Source organism: Cervus canadensis, chromosome 2 (assembly GCF_019320065.1).
Source record: "Cervus canadensis isolate Bull #8, Minnesota chromosome 2, ASM1932006v1, whole genome shotgun sequence".
Lineage (NCBI taxonomy): Eukaryota > Metazoa > Chordata > Mammalia > Artiodactyla > Cervidae > Cervus > Cervus canadensis.
The window spans coordinates 81,513,540-81,534,699 of record NC_057387.1 but is presented as its reverse complement, the minus strand read 5'-3'; the positions used below and the strand labels follow the sequence as shown (position 1 = coordinate 81,534,699).

The following is a 21,160-nucleotide window of genomic DNA, read 5'->3' as shown; positions in this document are numbered from 1 at the left end:
CAAACGTGGGCAGAGCTGGGACCTGGGGTCTTCTGCTCTTGTTTTGATGGGCTGAGGAGGGGTCCGGTCCAGCATAATGCTGAAACAGGGTGCCAAGAGCACCTGGGTACAGCAGATTCCAGCCCGGGGAGCTAGCCGGCAGAACTCATGTGGATAGAGTGAGCTCAACAGAGGGGACACGAGAGGAGATCTGTCCTCGGGGAGAAAGAGCCCACCTGCTCAGCTGAGACAGATAATGTGTATCTGGCTTCTCAGAGGGGATGGAGACGAGCAAAGTAAGCATACGTGACAGCCCGAGGATGGGGAGTTCTCCTTCAGGAACAGGACCTGTAAGTGAGGATCAGCTCAGCAGGACATAGGATCCATTCACCTGCTCCAGATTTTGATCTAGGGTTGCTGAAATCCCCCTTGCCTTGTGTGTAATGTGGACCTAGAGACTGGGATTCCATGGAGGCTCTACTTTGGAGGTAAGGGAGAAAAGGAAGCCAGAGGCTGGAAGGGCCTGGCCTGTAAAGGACAGTCCTGTAAAGAGAGTTCATGTGGTTGATGTGAGAGAAGCTCCAGGGTGACATGTGACAGATTAACATAAAGACTAATTTCTAAAGTGTCAGAACCAGCCAAAAGTAGCATGAAAGTGAAAAGTGAAAGAAAGTGAAAGTCGCTCAGTCATGTCCAACTCTTTGTGAACCCATGGACTATACAGTCCATGGAATTCTCTAGGCCAGAATACTGGAGTGGGTAGCCTTTCCCTTCTCCAGGGGATCTTCCCAACCCAGGGGTTGAACCCAGGTCTCCCGCATTGCAGGCAGATTCTTTACCAGCTGAGCCACAAGGGAAGCCCAAGGTAGCATGAGACGTCCAAGAGTAGTGAGTTCCCCATCACTAGAGGTGTTCAAGCAAAGACTAGGCAATTACTTGATGTGAAATTGAGCACCAATGACCACTGGCCCCAATCACCTCAGTAATGTATCTTCTGACCCCCAAAATCCATAAGTCTAGGTCAAAGGTCAGCTAATGGGTAATTTTTCTCAGTAGCTCTACATCATTTTCTGTGGTGGAATAAAAACCCTTTCATGAACAAAGGACCTTCAAGAAAGGAGTGGGTACTTGGCACTGAACCTTCTTATTTCAAACCATTCAGTTAAACGTTTGTCCTATGTTAACCTCATGGAAAAGCTGTGAAGTGGAGGAGGGGTTAGGAGCTCTTTGTTTCACATGGTGATTTCACGTTTTCTCTGCATTGTCTTCTCAGGAACACACTGTGAGTGCATCTGTCCTGCTGGATTCCAAGGCTCGGCCTGTGAGGTCACGCATCGGAAAAGTAAGGAATCTGTGAGAATGGGTTGGGAAAGGGAAGTCTAGGGAAGTCCAGAGAATAATTCCAAAGAGTAAGAGCAAAGTCAGGGCATGGGCTAGGGAACTGGACACTTTGAAACTCGAAATCCATCTTTGTATTTTTAAAACTTTATTTGTTTGTTGTTTTGGCTGTGCTAGGTCTTCACTGATGTGAGTGCAAGCTTTCTCTAATTGCAAGGAGCTGGGCTTGTTCCTCATGGCAGTGTGCGGGCTTCTCGTTGTGATGGCTTCTTTTATTGTGGAGCATGGGCTCTAGCAAATAGTGGGCTTCAGTAGTTGCAACATCCAGGCTACGTAGTTGGGCACTTGGGCTCTAGAATTCAGGCTGAGCAGTTGTGGCGCCTGGGCTGCATGTGGGATCTTATTGGACCAACCAAGGCTTGAACCCATGTTCCCTGCACTGGCAGGTGGATTCTTAATCACTGACCCCCAGGGAAGCCCTTGAGATCCATCTTGACTCCTGATTTTATATTTTCACAACTGAGAGTACTCCATGTTACAGGACTGCTAATGCGTGGCAGCTGCAAGTCATCTCTTTAACTCATTCTTGAATGTTTATCTTTTTTTTTTTTCTTATTTAGTGAACTCCTATTCAGCCCTCAAAATCCAACACAGATGCCCTTTCTTCTGTAAAAAGTATCTGAACCCAAGTAGAATTAGTTAATTTCTACTGTGGGATCCCATAGGACTTCAAACATGTGTTTATTATAGCTCTTAGCACATTCTATTTTGGGTTGTGTGTGTCTCCCTCCCCTGTCTGTGAGTAGGGATCATGTCTCATTTATATCTCTGAGTCCTCAGGTTCCCACACAGTTACTGCTGTTGAATTAACAACTGAAAGACTAGATTACCATAATGATCTCCTCGAGTTAGATTCTTTAACCAGTTTATTATCTAAGAATTCTTAACACTGCCTATCTCCCACCCCCGCCCCTTTCTTTTCCTTTCTGTGAATTTTTGGTGATACCATTAAAAAAGGAAATGGCATATCCAATAAAAACACCAAACATGTATTAAATACTCAACTAGGAAGATCTCCTGGAAGAGGAAATGGCAATGCACTCCAGTATTCTTGCCTAGTCCACAGGGTCACTAAGAGTCAGATATGACAGAGCAACTGAGCACACACACACACACACACACCATTTGGTAGCAGATAACTTGGTGAGGGCTTTGACTCAGTATGGATTCAAATTCCATCTCATCATTTAATAGCAAATTACTTGAACTCTTTGTGCCTTAATTTCCTCATTTTTAAAATGGAGATGATGATATTAGCACATCATTGACCAGAGATGTATTGGGTTGACCACAAAGTTCTTTCACATTTTTCTATAAGGTCTTATGGAACAATCTGAACCATAATTCGACCATAATTTGGTCAACACAATATTAATGCTTCCCTGATGGCTCAGTGGTAAAGAATCTGCCTGCAGTGCAGGAGACATAAGAGACATGGGTTTGATCCCTGGGTCAGGAAGCTCCCCTGAAGGAGGAAATGGCAACCTACTCCAGTATTCTTGCCTAGATAATCCCTTGGACAGAGGAGCCTGGTCGGCTACAGTCCATCGGGTCGGACATGACTGAACGACTGAGCATGCATGCATGTACACATATGCAATATTAATGCCACATGTGTTAGTTTCTGCAAAAATCCCAGGTCAATAATGTGTTAACTACCTCAAAGAGTTGTCTTGAGTCTCTCTTGAGACATAAAAAGCACTGGGAAGGATGCCTAACCCATCGAAAGAGCAAAATAAATATTTGTTTTAGAGCAAAATATATAGTTAATCTTTATCTCATGTATATGAAATCCTTTCATCCTCTCAATAACCTCATGAAGTAGATACTGCCGATACCCCCGTTTTACAGATGAAAAATCTGAGGTTCAGTAGGTGCCTAACTAACTTGCCCCTGGTCACGTAGTAGATATAGGGACCCAGTATCAGGTCGAGTCTGTCTCTGTTGCCTTTGCTTGTGGTGCCTGCTCTGCCCTGCTCCCCAGTAAAGGGTTCAGGGGTTTCTTCAGCCCCTCTCCTGCTATATCTCAACCAGACCACTGACAGTGATCTGTCTAGTAAGAGTGTAATGACAAAGATCACAGGGTTTCCACTGGTTGGAGGACACCTTAGAAACCTCCTTCTCCTGGTATCTCATGTTACCAATGGTGAGGCCCAGAGGTGTTAAATAATATACCCAGAACGACACTGCAAGTTAGAGGCTCAGCCATGTGCATATCCATCATGGTGAATGTAACTGACTATTTTCCAGGCTCATCAACAACCAGAAATCCTAAAGGGAAAGGCAAGTGTCAGGGAGGGGTGAGCAGTGTTATCACTTCATTTAAAGCACACAATGACCACTGTGGATAACAGAGCTCCCATTTGATACGTTGAGAAGAAGTTAACTACCTAGCATTGTATACGTTGGAATTGTCTAAGCTAGAAACCATTTATTCCACTGATATGGACTCAGGGATTCCTATGTGTCAGTTTAGGTGCTGGAGTTCATTCAGTGGTGGGAAAATCAGATGTAATTCCTCTCACCATGTAGATTGCACTTTAGAAAGAAAGACCAACATCATTTGAATTGTTTGTTTCAACTGTAAGTGCTACAAAATGCTTGGAGAGCTTAACATATGAAATATTGATGGGGAATTAGGAATCAGGAAAGGTTTCCCTGCAGAAATAACACTTAAACTGAGATCTGAAGGATGAATAGGATTGACCAGAGGAACAGAGGAGAGAAGGGTATTTGGGACCAGGAGAACAGCATGTGCAAAGGCCCTGTGGTTAAAGGGAGCATAGTGAGTCAGTGGCCTGAAAGGACAGTGGACTGGAGTGGGGAGATCAGAGATTCAGATTCCCAGTGCCCTAGGGTTTATACACCTCACCCCTCCTGTAGGGCGCTGCTGCTGCTACTGCTGCTGCTAAGTCGCTTCAGTCGTGTCTGACTTCAGTCGTGTCCGACTCTGTGCAACCCCATAGACGGCAACCCACCAGGCTCCCCCATCCCTGGGATTCTCCAGGCAAAAACACTGGAGTGGGTTGCCATGGGCATTAGGGTATAATAAAGGCTAATTAACATTCATTGACCTTCTTTCTTATAGATGTCCCCATTGATGGGAAGTGGAATTGCTGGTCAAACTGGTCTCCATGTTCTGGAGGACATAAAACAAGACAAAGGCAGTGCACCAATCCGCCTCCTGGAAATGGGGGCAACCCCTGCTTGGGCCCTGCTTCAGAAACACTTAACTGTTAAGGAAGGGAAAGAATTTAGCAGGTGATGCTCCTGTGGTCTGCACACAGCATAAGTGCTGAGCCCTTAGAAATCAAGCCAGCTCAGCCCCACACCTGCTCCCATCTGGAGCTGGCCCAAGGGTGGAGGGCTGTGCCATTCAGAATGTTTAAAATAAATATATTATTTGTCAAGTGCACATTGGTTTGAACAAATAGTAAGTTAAACAGTAATTAGGGTCTCCTGAAGGGCTTAACCATCCTGGTAATCTTCACTTTGCTCATCTCAGCAGTTTTATTTTACTCACACTTACTACCAGCTGGGGATTGTGTTGGAAGTTGTCCATGTGAAAGTCCCACTATCCACCAGTGACCTGCAAAGAGTAGGTTCCCAATATGGATCCTTGAATAGATATTAAACTGTTCCTATCCTGAGGACATACTGTCTCATTCATCACGTCAGTTGGCAGTTTAGGTTTATTGAATGATTAGTATGTGTCAGCCATGGTGCTCAATGCATTCATTCATTCATTCCATCCTCAAGATCACCTTATAAGGTGGATATTCTATTAGCCCTATTAAACAGCAGAAATACCAGCTTAGAAGAGTTCAGTTACTTACCTGTCCCGGCTTATGCAGTTAGGAAGTGGGGGAGCTGGACTGCAAACCTGGGCCCTCAGGCTCCGGAGCTTTAAACTCTTAACAGTGATGTTCCCCTCCTTTCCATATTGGATATTGGATTAACAAAGAATTTTTATGAAATACAATGTAGAAGAAGGTGCTGTGTGTGTGTGTGTGTGTGTGTGTGTGTTTGTGTGTGTGTGTGTGTGTGTGGGTGTGAGTGATTGACAAATCCCCACCCGCTGCATCCCAAAGAGCGTGGATCCAGGTTCCTCAGCTCCTTTTGATGCCGAGCACGGGAAGTTTGTTCTGGGGCAGAGCTAAGTTGTTGTGACATGAGTGAGTACCCAAAGAAGATGCTGAAAAAGAGACAAGAACAGGGGAAATTCATCACTGAATCAGAGTTTAAAAAGAAAGAAAAAAAGAGAGGCTGTGGTGGTTGGAAGAGGAAACACATCAGGAGATGTTCAAGCTGGTGGAGTGATGGGCAATGTAAACCTTCTGTGCCTCTGTATGCTGTCCTCTGCTCACTCATGCTTTTGTGAAAATCTCATTTGGGGAGGGAAGTCCTTACAGATGAGAATAAGCGTACAGTTGATCTTTAGGTTACTAAGCACCAAAATATTTTTATTTTTTAGACAGAGTCAAGTGATCATTTAAGCTTCGTTGTTCTCTTTCATTCTGTCTCATTAGAACATCCGTTAATATTTTCTTTGCTCTCAGGAACTTCCTGTTGGATTGCATAACATCGTGTGAATTTGTTGAAATCAAATGGGTGGGGGAAGGAAAAACAGTTGATTGAAGGTGAATTGGTTCATCCTGTGTATTTTCAATCGATTTGTCTTCAGCCACATGATCTGCTGTAAGTTTGCTGCTAGGCTAGGTACTTGAACCCAAGACCATAACACATCCATGACACCATAGCACAGGTTCGCAACTTGACCCACCCATCGTGCTGCCTGGCTCTCTGGAATTGAGTCAGTATAGAACAATGTAGAAGGAACTGATCCTTCAGTGCTTAGGGCTTGCTGCAGCAAGCATGTCCATCCTGTCTGCCTTCTGCATCCTCATGGCCCCTGCAATTGAACTCACGGGTCCAGGCCCTTGTTTGGCTTAATATTATTGCTTTGCCGTCTGCTGTTATTTCAACAGGCTAATCCAATAATGTTTTATCTCTTTCATTACACCAAGGCTGTATAATTTTCTTGTGTTATAATCTATCTTCTTTTAAGATTCCCCAGAGACGGGGAAGAGAGGTTCTGTCTTGGGTTGATGGCAGGCTCCCATGAAGCTGATACAGGCACGTGGAAGGCAGCACTGCCAAATTAAATTCTGAATCTCAATCACAGCCACCGCTTCTAATGGGAAATTTGAGTTGATTATGGAGATGACAGCGCAGGTTCACATTTATTGCATTTAGCAGAAATTGTTTATCCTATTAAATACAGTCTTGAAGGAGAGACAATTGAATTGTCGAGCACCGGTGAATACCCGGGTGACGCCCAGGCACAGCTAAACTGTGTAATAATTATATTCTTATTTGTGGGCTGAACTTCCCCTCGTGGCTCTTTTTGCAAACAAATGCATTTAGGAGGAGGGTGAAACAGAATGTAAGAATTAAACAAAATAAATGCAGACTGTGCTTTTGGAAAATCTTGGCAACTGTAGCTCACACCGGCATCCCCGTGAAGGAGCTGCAGCATCTGTGGGGCCCGAGGCCAGGCAGTGTGTAGCCTGGCAGTGGTCCTGGATGCTTGATCACAGCCCAGGATACCTGGGGGTGGGAGGGTTTTGCATCTCAGAGTGTGAATCTCTGAAATGCTGGGGGCTTGGCCATGTGCTTGATGTTAAGACAGGGAGTTCTGTGTCTACACTTCCTCTGTGACCTTGGGGTAATAATATAACTTCTGTGGGAATAATAAGTGTTATAATTATTTTCACAATAGTAATAATAATAGCTGCCAATTACAGAGCACGTCTCTGTTTATGAAATCTTTTAACCTGCATCATCTCATTTAATCTTATTTGAATTTGGTGGGGTAGATATTAATGCAGTCAGCAGGTGACATGTAGGGGAAGCTTCAAAGGGAAACATGATCCTTGCCATGGATGGGCTGACTATGAAAATCAACATAGATGCTGAGGCCGGGAGAAGAGCCTCTGCTGGCAGAGAATCCAGGGGAAAATGGCATCTTTGTTTTAAAGGAGAGAGCTCTGGTCTGCTCCCGAGCACTTATACAAAAATCCCACTGGAAAGAGCGGGGCTGGAGCGGAAAGCCCTCAGGACACTTGGCCAGGTTTCCCTGGGGACCTTTGTAATTAGCATCTTGTTGGACATATTTTGTGTTACAGGTTGACGATGTCCTTAATGACAGATGTCTGTTTGCCAGTGTTTCCAGGCTCTGCAGAGACTGTATTATAGTTTGTTTGCTGTCTCCTATTCTTTCTGAAATATCATGTCCCTGGAGCAGAGATAGTGTCTATCTACTGCACTCACGTGTCCCAAGTACCCAGTACAGGGCCTGGCACAACAGGCAACAATAAGTCATTGAGGCATGAATTAATGAAAAGGAAGGTGAGTGGGGCCAAGGGCAGAACCATCCCAGGCCAGATAGACTCTTTAGTGGTACATGATGGGGGCATCATAAAATTTGGGGTACAGCAACCTCGAGATAGTGGCAACGATACAGCGCTGACAGCATTCAGTCAGCTGGGTGGACAGCACTACAGAGGGAGAGGAAAACAAAAGAGGCCAAAACATTGTTGATGTCAGGAGGGCTGAAAGTGCAATCCTTGTTCGGGGACTTCAGGACACATACTGGGGACCACCAGAAACCTCCAGGGAAACTTGACAGAAGAAGAGAGCTGAAAACTGTCATCAGTGGTGAGGTAAATCTGAGAAGCACGTGGATATGTTGAGGAAGAAACCAAAACTCACGAGGGTCAAAAAGCCTGTCCAGGGTACAGCAGAGGTAGGAGATGAATAAAGAAAAACTTAGGGAAAAAATCTTCCAACATCCTGTCTTCACCTCGTTTTCTCCTTTGTGGGTTAGTATTAAACCTGGTATGACCACCGAAACCCTAACGGCAGCACGCCGGAATGGTACACTTTACACCTATGAGTACCTGTTTACTGGGTGCTGTCATGAAATCAGATGTTTCTCTTTGGTGTCTTCCTCTTTGAGTTGTCTTTCTGGAATGTTAATTCCAATACGGAGGGATGAGGGATTCAGAAACTCAAGGATGAGTGTGCTCTGAGTCCTTGGCAGGGGGTGGGGGGAGCACCGCAACCAAGGGGCAGAGCTGGAAACAGGCGAACAGAGACGGAGTGAGGCTGTGCTGAGATGTGAGCGCCCTGGTGCCACGCCGTGGCTTTTGTATCCTTGCCTGGCTCTGTGATTTCCTAGCTCTGTGGCCTTACACAAGTTCCGGGCCCCTCTGTGCCTCGTTTGCTCGTCTAGACAATGGAGATAGTCACAGCAATGTCCTCCTGGGGTTCAGGAGGATGTGAATTAACCATACTCAGGAGAGTACCTGGGACCGTCAGCGCTCCACAGTATCCTTGACATCACTGCTTCTGGGGATTTTCAAAAATATCAGCAAGAACTATGGTTTGTGTGTTTGGTTTTTTTTTAAAAAGTCATTTCAGACTGCTTTAAACTGGTTTAGTATATTTCGGTACTAAACCCACTGTAACACACAAGAACAAGAAAGACATAAAATAGCTTAGCTCCTAGGAAATATCTTAATAAAGGACATGGAAGGCTTTTATATCCCAAGCTCTGGGTTATTAAGGGAAAATGTAACAGCATAATAACTAATATTTGCAGAGGGCATTACCAGTTACAAAGAACTTTCACATACCTAATCCAGCTTAATCCTCTCAATGCCTGCAAGAGGAAGGATTTATTATCTGCCTTTGACAGGTGATGAGACAGAGCCTCGGAGAGTCTGAGTGATTTGCCCAAGACCACACAGCTTGAAAGTGGTGGAACTGCCTCAGTCCACGGGTGGCTGCCGCAGGGCTCCCCAGCTTGCTGCTGCAACAGGAGCGGGTCCAGTTTCATTGTAGGGTGGGTGCCTACCCGCCTGCCCGCTTTCAAAGAAGAGATAGAGAGGCCCCTCGTCTGGTATTCCCCCACTAGAGAAGCAGAGTCACTTATTAATAGAAGACTCTGGGGCCACAGCGATGCTCAACTGCCTTCCCCTGCTGGGTTGTGAAACCAACCCTGCCTGACATCTGCCCATTTGCACTCTGCCTAGCGGCTCTCCCTGGTTGAGCATGGAGATTGCATTTTACAGAAAGGAAGAGGAGAGGAAATGGGACTTGCCTTTACAGCAGGGAATTCTTGGAGGACTGTCAAAGGAAAGCAAGTGGCTGGTCTGACATTCACCTCTGTGCAGGAGGCTGCATTGGAGCCTGGACACTCCCATTATTGGAGGCTGCGGCCCGCAGTTATCTCGTGTCTACACCTGTAACCCCAGGAGCTCCTTCATCCATCACTGGCCATTGTCTGGTACCCATTCTTCCTTCCTCCACCACCTCCCGCCAAAGGGGCCTCCTTGTTAATAAGCCAGTTTGCTCAGATCCTGAAAACTATCTGATTCTGGTCCCTTTTATCCCAAACACCATCCATCCATCAACTGCCTGCTCCACATGCTTGGTTAGGAAAATGGGAATGGTGGGGGGAGAGAGACAAATAATAGATAAAACTTCTTAGCTGCTATCTCTAAAGAAATAGAATGGATAAATAGATCCGTCAGACATGTATCATGCCATTGGACAGCAAAGTCCATTTGTGAAAAACAGGATGGGAGGATTTATCTCACATTTTAAGCTGTTAATATAGGAGGGAAACATATTTTCCTTTATCTCTCCCAGAGGAGGGGGGAGTCCCTAAGCTACAAATGCACAATTTTTAATTCAGTTTGATGGTTTGAAGGTGGAAAAGGTGGGGATCTCTCTTAAATGTATGGTGTGGGCTCCCCTCTGATGTGCCAGGAAGGTCGTAGGACCTGAGAGTCCTATGAAAACGTCTTCCACGGGGCTGTCTCTCACCAGTTCCTACGTGCTATGTGCAGAGGCTGTTACAGAGCCTCTGCCTCTAGCACAGAGGGACCAGAGGAAGAACAGCATCCCAGTTTTTACTGGGAAGCTCCTAGGTGTTCAAGAACTACGCTAGGTACTGGGGCTTCAAAAGTAAATCTCAGTCCCCATCTGCCCTGCAAGGTATCACTGGGTAACTCGACTACAGTGATAGGGTATGGAAAGTTCTGAAATCCAGAGCTATGTGAGGGAGTAGGGTCTGATGAAGTGTAGGGGAGCAGAAGAGGTCAGGGTTGGCTTTCTGGGTAAACAGACAGCTAATTCTTACCCTGCAGAGTGCTGGTTAAAAGCTGGGAGAAGGTGGGGGCCAGTAAGCAGCAGTGCTTCTCAGGCAGTATGTACAAAAACCTGGAGGGGACACAAAGCCTATATAGGGGATTAAATTGGAAATATTAGGTTGGCCAAAAAGTTTGTTCAGCATTTTCCATCAGCTCTTACGGAGAAACCTGAACAAACTTTTTGGCCATTTCAGTAGTTCATTCAGACAACAAATATTTATTTAGTCCCCTCCTAAGGAGTCGTCTCCTAACGAGAAATACTATTCTAGATACTGGGGATCCAGCCATGAAAAAGCTTTCATATTAATGGGAGGAGGAACACGAAGAAAAATATCTATAATCTCAGGTAGTGATGAGTACCATACAAGAAAAAAGAGGGGAAGGTGTTTGGAGGGGAATTGTTTGAGCAGAGAGGTGAGTGAAACAAGAGAGTGAGTCTTGGATGCACTCCTTCAGGGAATGAGCATTTCAGGTGCAGGAGAAAGCAGGTGCAAAGGTCCTGAGGTCTGAGAGAGCTGGACACATATGAAGAACAGCAAAAAGGCTCCCATGACTGGAACAGCAGGACTGTGGAGTGAGTGGAAAGAAATGACATCAGAGAGTGGTGCGGGCTCAGCATTCAGGGCTCTGCTGTCCTCTTAGGGATGACAGATCTTTGGTCTATTGGCTCACAAAGTCTGCAAAGGGAGAGAAGATGGAGTGGTCTGTGGTCAGACCAGAGAAAACCTTGTGAATCCAGCTTTAGATTCTTACGCTTTAATATGATGTCTGTGGAGTGTTGAAGCTCCAGGACCTCTCAAGGAGGGCAGGGTCGTGACTGGAAAGTGGCCCTCTGTGGAAATCTCCCCAGGACCACACGCTGCTGCCCTCAGGAAAGGCCCCGTGACCAAACCAAAATGTCAAACTCTGCGCTCCCCAGCCTGAGGAGGACCAGTGACCACCCCCAGGAGCTGAGCAGTAACTATTTTCCACCCCCCTGTGAAGTTGGCCACCTCTCAGCTCTGCACACACTATTTCTTCTGCGATGTCCAACCCCTTCTTCATCTTTCTTTGCTTTTCTAGTGTTAGTCGCTCAATCGTGTCCAACTCTCTGCGACCCCATGGACTGTAGCTCACCAAGCTTCTCTGTCCATGGAATTCTCCAGGCAAGAATACTGGAGTGGGTAGCCATTCCCATCTCCAGGGCATCTTCCTGCCTCAGGGATCAAACCTGGGTCTCCTTCATTGCAAGCAGATTCTTTACCATCTGAGTCAACTCCCACACATTTCTTAGCCTTTGCTGGCCATCGTCTTCTGTCCTATTCAAGCTGTCTTACCGCTCCCCAGGTTGGGCTTCCTGATGATTTGGGGCCTGAGGCCCGGTTCACAGGCCTCCTCCGTCAGACCAGATGTTCTTCCAGTGCTGGACTGTGTCTGATTCACTTCTGTTCCCCAGCATCCAGCCTAGGGCCTGGTACAGGGGTCCCCAGAGTGCTCGCCCATATCCCAAGCAAGGGGGTAGCTGCCCTGATTTTCTTCACAGAGGATAAGCCTCTTTCTGCCAAGCTGTATCACTTGCCCTTCCTCAAATGGCGCCCGGCGGCTTCCTCTGCTGTCTCTCATTTCTGCACCGTGGTTTTTGAAGCCTCCCCTTTCTCTCTGTCCATTTTCTTCACCCTAAAGGCATCTAGTTCAGAAGAGATTCATTGAGTGCTGCACTCTTTAGATCTTCCTCTATCTCAAAGCAGAAAAAAAGAAAAAAGCCTCTCCTTATTGCTTTTCATTCTGTCATTAATTTACTTTTCAAAAGACACCTTGGCAAGCTGAAGATTACATCTTTAAACCGTGTTTTTACATCCACTACCTATAAAACTGTAGATTATAGATCTTCTGAAAAGACCTGAGGGAGAATACATTTGACGGGTTTTATGCTTTTTGCGTGATGAGAGCCAGACATTCTTGGAGAGGGAGAGATGCTGAGCTGGTAAAGGGTGGCTGCTGCCGCCGCTGTATTTTCATTTCTGAAGCTGCTGGGGATTCAGCATCCTCAGAGGAGCAGGGCGGACCCTGGCCTTGCTCCCGTGGTTCAGACGACAGGAAGATGGCATTGTCAGCTGGTCGTTTTGGCTTACAGGTGAGCAGGCAATTGTTTAATCCCAATGTTCTCGTCTTGTGTCTAAAGGACTATACTTCCTAATGAGCTCCCTGGCATCTGTTTCTCCCCTGCCCCTGCACCCCACACACCACATCCCTCCACTGGCAGAGAGCCCAGAGCAAAGGTGGGGGAGCGCATGCCTGATGGACTGCATGCACACCCTTACCAGCCTGGCGGCTCTGTGACCTGCCAGGTGCAGCCTCACTGAGACTCAGTTTCGTTATCTGTAAAATGGGACTCGTAAAACACACCTAAGAGGTCTTCATTAAGACTAGATAAAGTACACAGGTAAACCTTTTGTCACACGTTTCACAAACATGTAGTGACTCCTCCACTCTCAGGAATGCTCAGCCTTGACTGTGTTGGAATTGCCTGGGAAGCTTTCATTGATTTATTTATTTTTAATTGAAGTATAGTTGATTTACAACATTGTGTTACTTTAAAGTGTATAGCAAAGTGATTCAGATATATATATATATATATACATATACATACATGCATATTTTATATATATATTTGTTGTCGTTGTTTAGCCGCAGAGTTGTGTCTGACTCTCTTGCGACCCCATGCACTATAGCCCGCCAGGTTCCTCTGTCTGTGGGATTTCCCAGGCTAGAATACTGGTTGCCATTTCCTTCTCTGGGGGATCTACTTGTCACAGGGATCAAAGCCATGTCTCATATGTCTCCTGCTTTGGCAGGCAGGTTCTTTACCACTAGCGCCACCTGGGAAGCCCCCAATAAATAATAAATAGAAATTACTTATTATGATAAATTAAATTTAAAAAGTAGGAAGTAAGTTAATGACAGGATGAGAAACAATATGAGGGTCTTTTTTTTCCCTTTCAGATCAATCTAGAATACAGAAATAAACTTCTAAACTATAACCTTTAGTTCATAATGGTAACAGTAAGAGTGATGCTAATAATTTCACATATGACTGGCATTGTGCCAAGTATTTTATATAACTTATTTCACACTACCCATTCCAATACATACGCACCCACACATACCCCTAATATACTCTCTCGGGTTCAAACTTTCTCACATGCTATATTTCTGTTTTAAAGTTCTTCTCCCTCTCTACCTAGTTCAAAAATCCCTCAAGGTCTAGGTCAAGCCCCATCCCATATATTTAATATACACAAGGAAAGGTAAATCTCTCTTTTACCTGGTCTCCTTTGGCACTTATTTTTTGTGCCCTATATTTTGGCATTAATTCAGCAGTTAACTTCCTGTGACCCTAACTTCTGATTTTTTTTTTGTATATATTTGAATGGTTGAGAGGGCTCCCCAACTGGTAACAGAACCTGCCTGCCAGTCTACAGTCCATAGGGTCACAAAACATTGGACATGACTGAAGTGACAGCATGCATGATTGAGGATTCTGGAAGGATAGGGAGATTATATATATATGTATATATCAGTCAATACACGGTTTTTGTACCAACTGAGAGGGCAGGTTTTACCTTGAAGGAGCTCACAATCTTTGGGTCAACAGAAAAGTCAGTGTAACACCCGTGTTCTCTCTTTGAGGACTGACTGGAATACTGTGGGGACAGTGAGGCAGGCTGATATGACTGGCTCTTCCACAGGTGGGCAAGGCCACAGCACAGTGAAAGTCACTCAGTCACGTCTGACTCTGCGACCCCATGGACTATATGGTCCATGGAATTCTCCAGGCCAGAATACTGGAGTGGGTAGGCGTTCCCTTCTCTGGGGGATCTTCCCAACCCAGGGATCGAACCCAGGTCTCCTGCATTGCAGGTGGATTCTTTACCAGCTGAATCCGAAGGGAAGCCCGAGGTGCCTGGCAGATGCATGGATTTCACACTCCACTCTGGGAGTGGAGGAGAGGCCACATTTTTGAACTGACTTTAGTTCAGTCCCTCACTTCACCCACAGATGCTTGTTAATTCCCTCCAATTCAAGGTGCAGCCCTGACCTCTGGGTACACAGTGCTGAATGAGACAAAGCTGATCCCTGCGTTCAAGATTACCATCCATGGGGAGAGAGGTCATAGTCACAGGAAATGTGGGATCCAATTTATAGTTACTAATTGTGAAAAAAGGCAATGAAGGAAAAGACTAGCGTGCTGTGAGAAAATAAGTGGGAGAAGGGTGATATTTGTGGTAAGAACTCAAGCAAACACGAGAGATTAATTGAAGGAATACTAGAATATGTTGAGTCCCAGTGAAGGAAAATTGAAGGAACTTGGGTCAGTCTTTAATTTTTCTCTTTGTTTCAGTATGTCTTCTTATCTTGCAAACTAATAATGGTTCTACAAATGAACAAACGTTATCAAAGAACTGAGATCATTCTCATGGTACTTTGTTTTATTGGTAATTGATGGTTTCAAAAGTATCTGCCTGCCTTGTCCCTCCACCATCCTAAAAGTTCCTCTAAGACATGGATGGAGATAGTTCCTTTTCTTCTCTTTTTGGATGATCCAAAGTGCCATGAGCAGCTAACCCTCTAATTAACTCTCAACACCCAGTTTTGACTGAGTTATGTGGGTGATAGAACAGTTGGTTGTTGACGGCACAGTCTGGTCCAGGACAAAGAAAAAGTCCATGCTGATGGGTATCTTCTGTCAGCTGAGTGAGGTCTGTATCCATTGGTCAGCGCAAGCAGTTTCATCCCCTGTCCCCACTCCAGCTTGTGCCCAGAGGCACTCAGCACGCCTGGGTCTGCACCCTGTGGCCTGGACACGAGGCACCTCCGTTCTGGGGTGCAGGATTGTTACACTCTCTCCTCCTTTCCTGGGTGCCCGATCTGCAAGCCGACCAGGAGCTCCAGCAGCTCCAACGACCATCCGTCTTGGCTCCTGCATGGATGATTTCCCGGGGAACAAGGTTAGCATACCAGCAGCAGCTCGGATGGTGAAGAGTGAAGCCCGTCCCACGGCCCTAGAGTGGTCTATAAGCTCTCCTTTGGGGAAATGCCTGGGTATAGCCAACCAAGACCTCTGTGCTTGCTGCCTCGCACTTAATTTGAAACTCTGGGTGGAGTGAGAAGAGGCCACTGGGAGCCCATCTCATGAAATTGGAACCTGTGGTTCCATGGAAGATGGATAGCAGAGAGAGGCATGGAGGCGTGTGCCTCTGGAAGAATGACTCCAAGCCAGTGAAGTGTGTGCAGAGAGGGAGCTCGTCCCAGCTGGGGCTTCACAGACAAAGGCCAGCCAGACATCCCTAGGGAAGGGATTACTGGGCTTTTAAATGAGGGTTCAAAAACCAACCCCCTCGGTCTCTGACAATGGAACCCCAGTGGTTGATAGATTCTCTGCACAGAGCATCAGAACCCGTGCACTGAACATGCGCTGTCTCTGGAAACCCAGCTTGCACAATCCTCCAGCCTGGGGCTGCTGCCTTCCACTGCCTGTATGCCTCTGGACCAGCCCATCTCCTCTCTTAGCCTAAGTTTTCACCTCTGTAAAGGAAAAGGATGGCTTCATCCAGTGGGGTTTTTCCATCATAACTTTTTTCATTACTATGTTTTTTTTTTTCTTAAATGATATCTTGGATGGGACCTGACATGGAAGTCAGATGAAAGTGAAGCTGTCCTATTTGAAGCTGGGATGTCTATTAGGTTTGCCCTGCTCCCCTGGGGCAGCCCCTAGGAGACCCCAGGCTTCGTCAGATCCCAATGTGAATATCATTGGGTTAGATTATCTTCAAGTCCCTTCCAGCTCTGTAATTATACTCCCTGGTGGGGTAGCCACAGCAGGGTTCTCTATTCCTCCCACCCCTGCAGCTTGGTCCCTATAGGCAAAGATTTGCTGGGAAAATCCCTCAGGCCCTCCATCAGTGGGTCTCCATGGTGGCTGATTCCCCAGCCTTAGATTTCCTTGCCAGATTGATCTCTCTCTGGCTGAAAGTTCAGTCTGATAGCCTCACGGCCACCCGAGGTCCATACCCTGCTTAGAATAAGGTTAATGGAACCCCCATGAGCTGAATGCAACTGACTGGATGTAATCTTGCAGGAAAAACAGGGCTGTGAGGAGGACTCAGCGCTCTGTGCCCTGCCACCCCCTAGGTCATTGTTATCATGTCCCCCTTCTCCAGTGCCCACCATGGTTCATGTGACTCAGCGTGGTCACCACCAAGCCCAACACTGGATCATTGGCGAGGCATCTCTGGGTAGTCCACACCCCCTGTTCCCTTTGCATTATGCTGTGTGGACAGGAATCCAAACAAGTCCCGGCTCTAGGGGCCCTTGACATGCTCTGACTCTAATTATCCAGATAGAGCCGACATCTGTTCTGTTAGACCCGGTCACCTTATAACCAGCGCTTGGACCACGTCCTCCCTGTCCACTCCCCAAGGTGATAGTCAGTGCACTCATCTCAGACTCTCTGCCCTCATTCCCCACATGTCCTGATTCTTAGGACAGTAGTGCCCGGCCTTTTGGGCACCAGGGACCAGTTTCACAGAAGATAGTTTTTTCATAGACCGGGGGGCAGGCAAGATGGTTTCAGGATGATTTCAGCACATTGCGCTTATTGTGCACTTTTATTTCTAACCTAATGCCATCTACAGGTGCACAGCCCGAAGGTTGGGGACCCTTGTCTTAGAATGTCAATTAATAGAATGTAACAATTAAGAGCTTGGATCCTAACATCAGATCACGTGGGTCCAAACGCTGGCTCTGACTCTCCCCAAATAGATGACCAGCAAGTTATTTCGTCTTCCTTCTGTCTCTGTGTCCTCATCTGTGAACTGGGGTGATAAAGCAAAACTGACTCAATGGATACGAATTTGAGCAAACTCCAGGAGATAGTGATGGACAGGGAAGCCTGGCGTGCTGCAGTCCCTGGAGCTGCAAAGATTCAGACAGAATTTAGGGACTGAAGAACGACAACATACCCTTCTTGGAGGGATAAAGGAGTTCATGCACATGAAGTGTTGCAATAGTGCCTGGTGCAGAATTTGTTATTCTTTCTGTTCACTGACCTTTGGTTCCTCTGGAAAGTTGCCTGGCCAATGAGGCAAATGGGGGCTGAAACACAGTCCAAACTCTGCTTCAAAAGTTAAGAAATCCCTGGGCCTTGGAGCTGGGCAGTATCAACCCTGCACGATTTTCTGTGTATCTCCCAACTTACACACCTAACAGGAGGTTTCTTTTTTTTCAGTTCCCGTGAGGAAACTGTACCAGGCTTGGCCCATGTAATTGTTCTGCTTGGGTTTTGTTCTCTGCATCTTCCATAAGGACTTCCATAATTCCATAAGTCCTCATAAGGACTCTGGAATTGACTCACATCTTGGCTTACCCTTCTTGGAATTCTTCCTACAGGATATCAGGCAGCTTGTTGGGACCCCATTAATATTCCCTTTAGCCCACAAAGGAGGGATTTAGATACAACTCCAACTCAGGACAGATCTTCTACCAGTAGAGTTCTCTCTTCTTTTTTCTTACTAGAACTGAGCTTGCTACACAGATTAGCTAGTTTAATCCTCAGCACAACCTGTGATGCAGGTACCAACATCATCCCCACATTACAGGGGATGCCTACCCAGCATGAAAATTAGCACCACTGGGATGTGAAGGCCTATTTGACACCACAGCTATGTTATCTTGCCTCCCATTTAGAACAACTCTCCCAGTGATAAAATTGTTATCCACCATCATCTCACTCTAAAACCAGGCTCCTTATCCCATCTACCCTGTGCTTCAATAGTTTGTTTTATAGATAAACTTAGACCCTCCCAGAATTATTTTTCTTTATGTTTTCATCATTGCAGTTGTCAAATGAGACTGATTTATACATTGATCTGGTAGCCCGTATTTTTGCCATCATTCTGTGTACCAAGTATACATGGAAAAATTGGAAGCTTAGGGATTAAAACATGCATAGAGCTTCTTGGAGCTCAAATGGAAACATAGATGAGAAAGATGGGTCCCAGAAAGAAGAAATTATTATCAGCATATCACTAAGTTAGTGAAATAGCTGAGATTCACACTCAGGTCTCTAGACTTCATCTTTAAGGGACTTGGACCCTCATTTGAAAAACTTCTTTTCTGATGCAGTCGCTTTGTATTGCAGCTTAATATGTTTAACTTTGAAACCTTAAGCATTATATTACTTGCCCCACACTTGTTTTTAGTCATGAGAACCTATTTATCCCTTGTAGTGGATTGAATAATGTCCCTCAAAAGATAAGTTGATGTTCAACCTGCAAATGTTACCGTATTTGGATATAGGATCTTTGAAGATAAAATCAAGTTAATATGATGTCATGTTGGATTAGGGTAGGTCCTAGTCCAATGACTAGTGTTTCTATAAGAAAACAGAGATGTAAAATGGAGGACACTTTGTGAAGACAGAGGCAGACTGGAATGGTGTAGCTACAAGCCAAGAATGCTTAGTGTTGCTGACAAGCGTCTGAGGCTAGGAGAAAGAAAACATTCCCCCAAGGAGCCTCCAGAAGAAAGCAGCCTGGCCAGTATACCCAGAATGGGATTTCTAATTTCTAAAAGTCGGAGACAATAAATTTCCATTGCTATAAGCCACTCAGTTTTTGATACTCTGTTATGGCAGCCTTCGGAAATGAATACATCCCTCCAGAAATGAGTCCTGTTGTCCATATATGCCTCGGTCTAAAACTGTTCTCATCTGAGAGAGGGTCCTGATGGCAGGGAGAGAGCATAAGAACTGGTAAATGCAGGGGGTCAGTCACAGAGCTCAGAATGTGGGTTCCTAGAGCAGTGGGCAAGAGGGCACAGGGCAGAGAGGCTGGGAGCCCCAAGAACCCTCTGAGCTGGAGTAAGCTAGAAGCTAAGTGAGGATATGTGGCCTTACCCTCTGACTGCACTTGCTCACAGGCAAGGCCCTGGCGACCCACAGGGCACTGACACTTGCAGCTGGTCCCCTCGAGGATGGGCTCCCCGTTGTTGAAGCAGGGCCCACAGCGGCAGGCGTTGAACTCCATCAGGTACTGGTCCAGGGCCCGCCGCAGGTTCTGGCGCTTCGTCTCCAGGGACCCCAGGTTCGTGTGCCGCAGGATCTCGTGGATCGGCCTCATCTGTGGGCACAGAAAGACCAGAGGGCTGCGCCCTGGGCTCTGTACAGCTTCCCAGAGCCCAAGAACTGGTCATCAAGCCTCGGGAAGGCCTGCTGCATGCCAGGCACAGAGCCAGATTATCCTGCTGCATTAGATCCAAGCAGCTGCTCTGTAAAGCGGGTATTAGGTTTCCCAGGCCACGGATGAAGAAGCAGAGTCTGAGAGCGTTTGAGTGACCAGCTCAGGACCACACACCATGGACCATGCTGAACACGGAGCTACATAACTTTGAAACCTGTGGTCTCCAGATCCCAGAGGAAGACAAGAACCCAAAAGCTATCTGTGCCAACTCATCCGCCCCCTCCAGCATTCTTAGGAGTCAGGAAGAGTATAAAAGACTTACATGTCTGTGTGTGTGTTTTATTGTCAGCCTTCAATGCAGGGATTAATAAGTTCTTGATAGGCAGTTGTGTTGCCACTGCTGAGCACAACCCCTAATGGTGTGAGTGTGAGGTTTGCCTGTGTGTATGCTGGGGTTGTTTTATATTTGCAGCAGCCCATTCTAGACAGGAATGTAGTCCAGGGTTTCTCAGCCTCAGCACTGTTGCATTTCCAGCTGAATAATTCTTTATTGGCAGGGACAGCCCGGCCTGTGCATTGTATGATCTTTAGCAGCATTGCTGGCTTCTACCCACCAGATGTCAATAGCATCTTCTAGCCATGAAAAGCAAAACTGTTTTCTGACATTGCCGCTGCTTCTAAGTCACGTCAGTCATGTCCAGCTCTGTGCTACCCCATAGACGGCAGCCCACCAGGCTCCCCTGTCCCTGGGATTCTCCAGGCAAGAATACTGGAGTGGGTTGCCATTTCCTTCTCCAGTGCATGAAAGTGAAAAGTGAAAGTAAAGTCCCTCAGTCATGTCCGACTCTTAGCGACCCCATGGACTGCAGCCTACCAGGCTCCCCCGTCCATGGGATTCTCCAGGCAAGAGTACTGGAGTGGGTTGCCATTGCCTTCTCCGTCTGACATTGCTAGATATCCCCTAGTGGGGAAAGGGTGGTCAACCCCTGCTTGGAAAGTAGTAGATAGAGCAGAAAGCATTGAATCTGGGGCTAGAAAATCTGGCTTCAAATCTCAGCTCTGCCACTTCTAGCTGTGTGATCTCTGTCCCGTTACACATGGAGCCTTCCTTCCTCATCTGAAAATGAGAACAGTAGTCCTACACTCCTGGTTTATTAAGAGGATTAAAGTTGAAAGACAGGGAAGAACTGTCACAGAGTCACAGCTAAATGAATGCTGCTCACTTCTCAGCCGTGTGGCCCGGAACTGCCCCTCCTAAGCCTGAGCCCCATTATCTATAAAATGGGAATAATAACCTCCTTAAAATTCACATGAGGATCTAAGGAAATAATGAATCTGAGATAC

The 21,160-nt window shown here is 46.3% G+C and overlaps 2 protein-coding genes across 2 annotated transcripts in view; one reads left to right on the top strand and one right to left on the bottom strand.

Moving 5' to 3' along the window:
- Positions 1–5,030, top strand: part of C8B (complement C8 beta chain) — a 42,048-nt gene extending 37,018 nt beyond the window's left edge. Inside the window, exons 11-12 of the mRNA XM_043461146.1 lie at positions 1,253–1,321; positions 4,466–5,030. Coding sequence (XP_043317081.1) covers positions 1,253–1,321; positions 4,466–4,617 — 221 coding nt within the window. The 3' untranslated portion in view covers positions 4,618–5,030. The remainder of the gene's footprint in view (positions 1–1,252; positions 1,322–4,465) is intronic.
- Positions 5,031–15,046: 10,016 nt separating this feature from the next.
- Positions 15,047–21,160, bottom strand: part of C8A (complement C8 alpha chain) — an 85,230-nt gene continuing 79,116 nt past the window's right edge. The window contains exons 10-11 of the mRNA XM_043461145.1: positions 19,534–19,756; positions 15,047–15,558 (exon numbers count right to left, since the gene is read on the bottom strand). Of these exons, the coding sequence (XP_043317080.1) occupies positions 15,407–15,558; positions 19,534–19,756 (375 nt within the window). The 3' untranslated portion in view covers positions 15,047–15,406. The remainder of the gene's footprint in view (positions 15,559–19,533; positions 19,757–21,160) is intronic.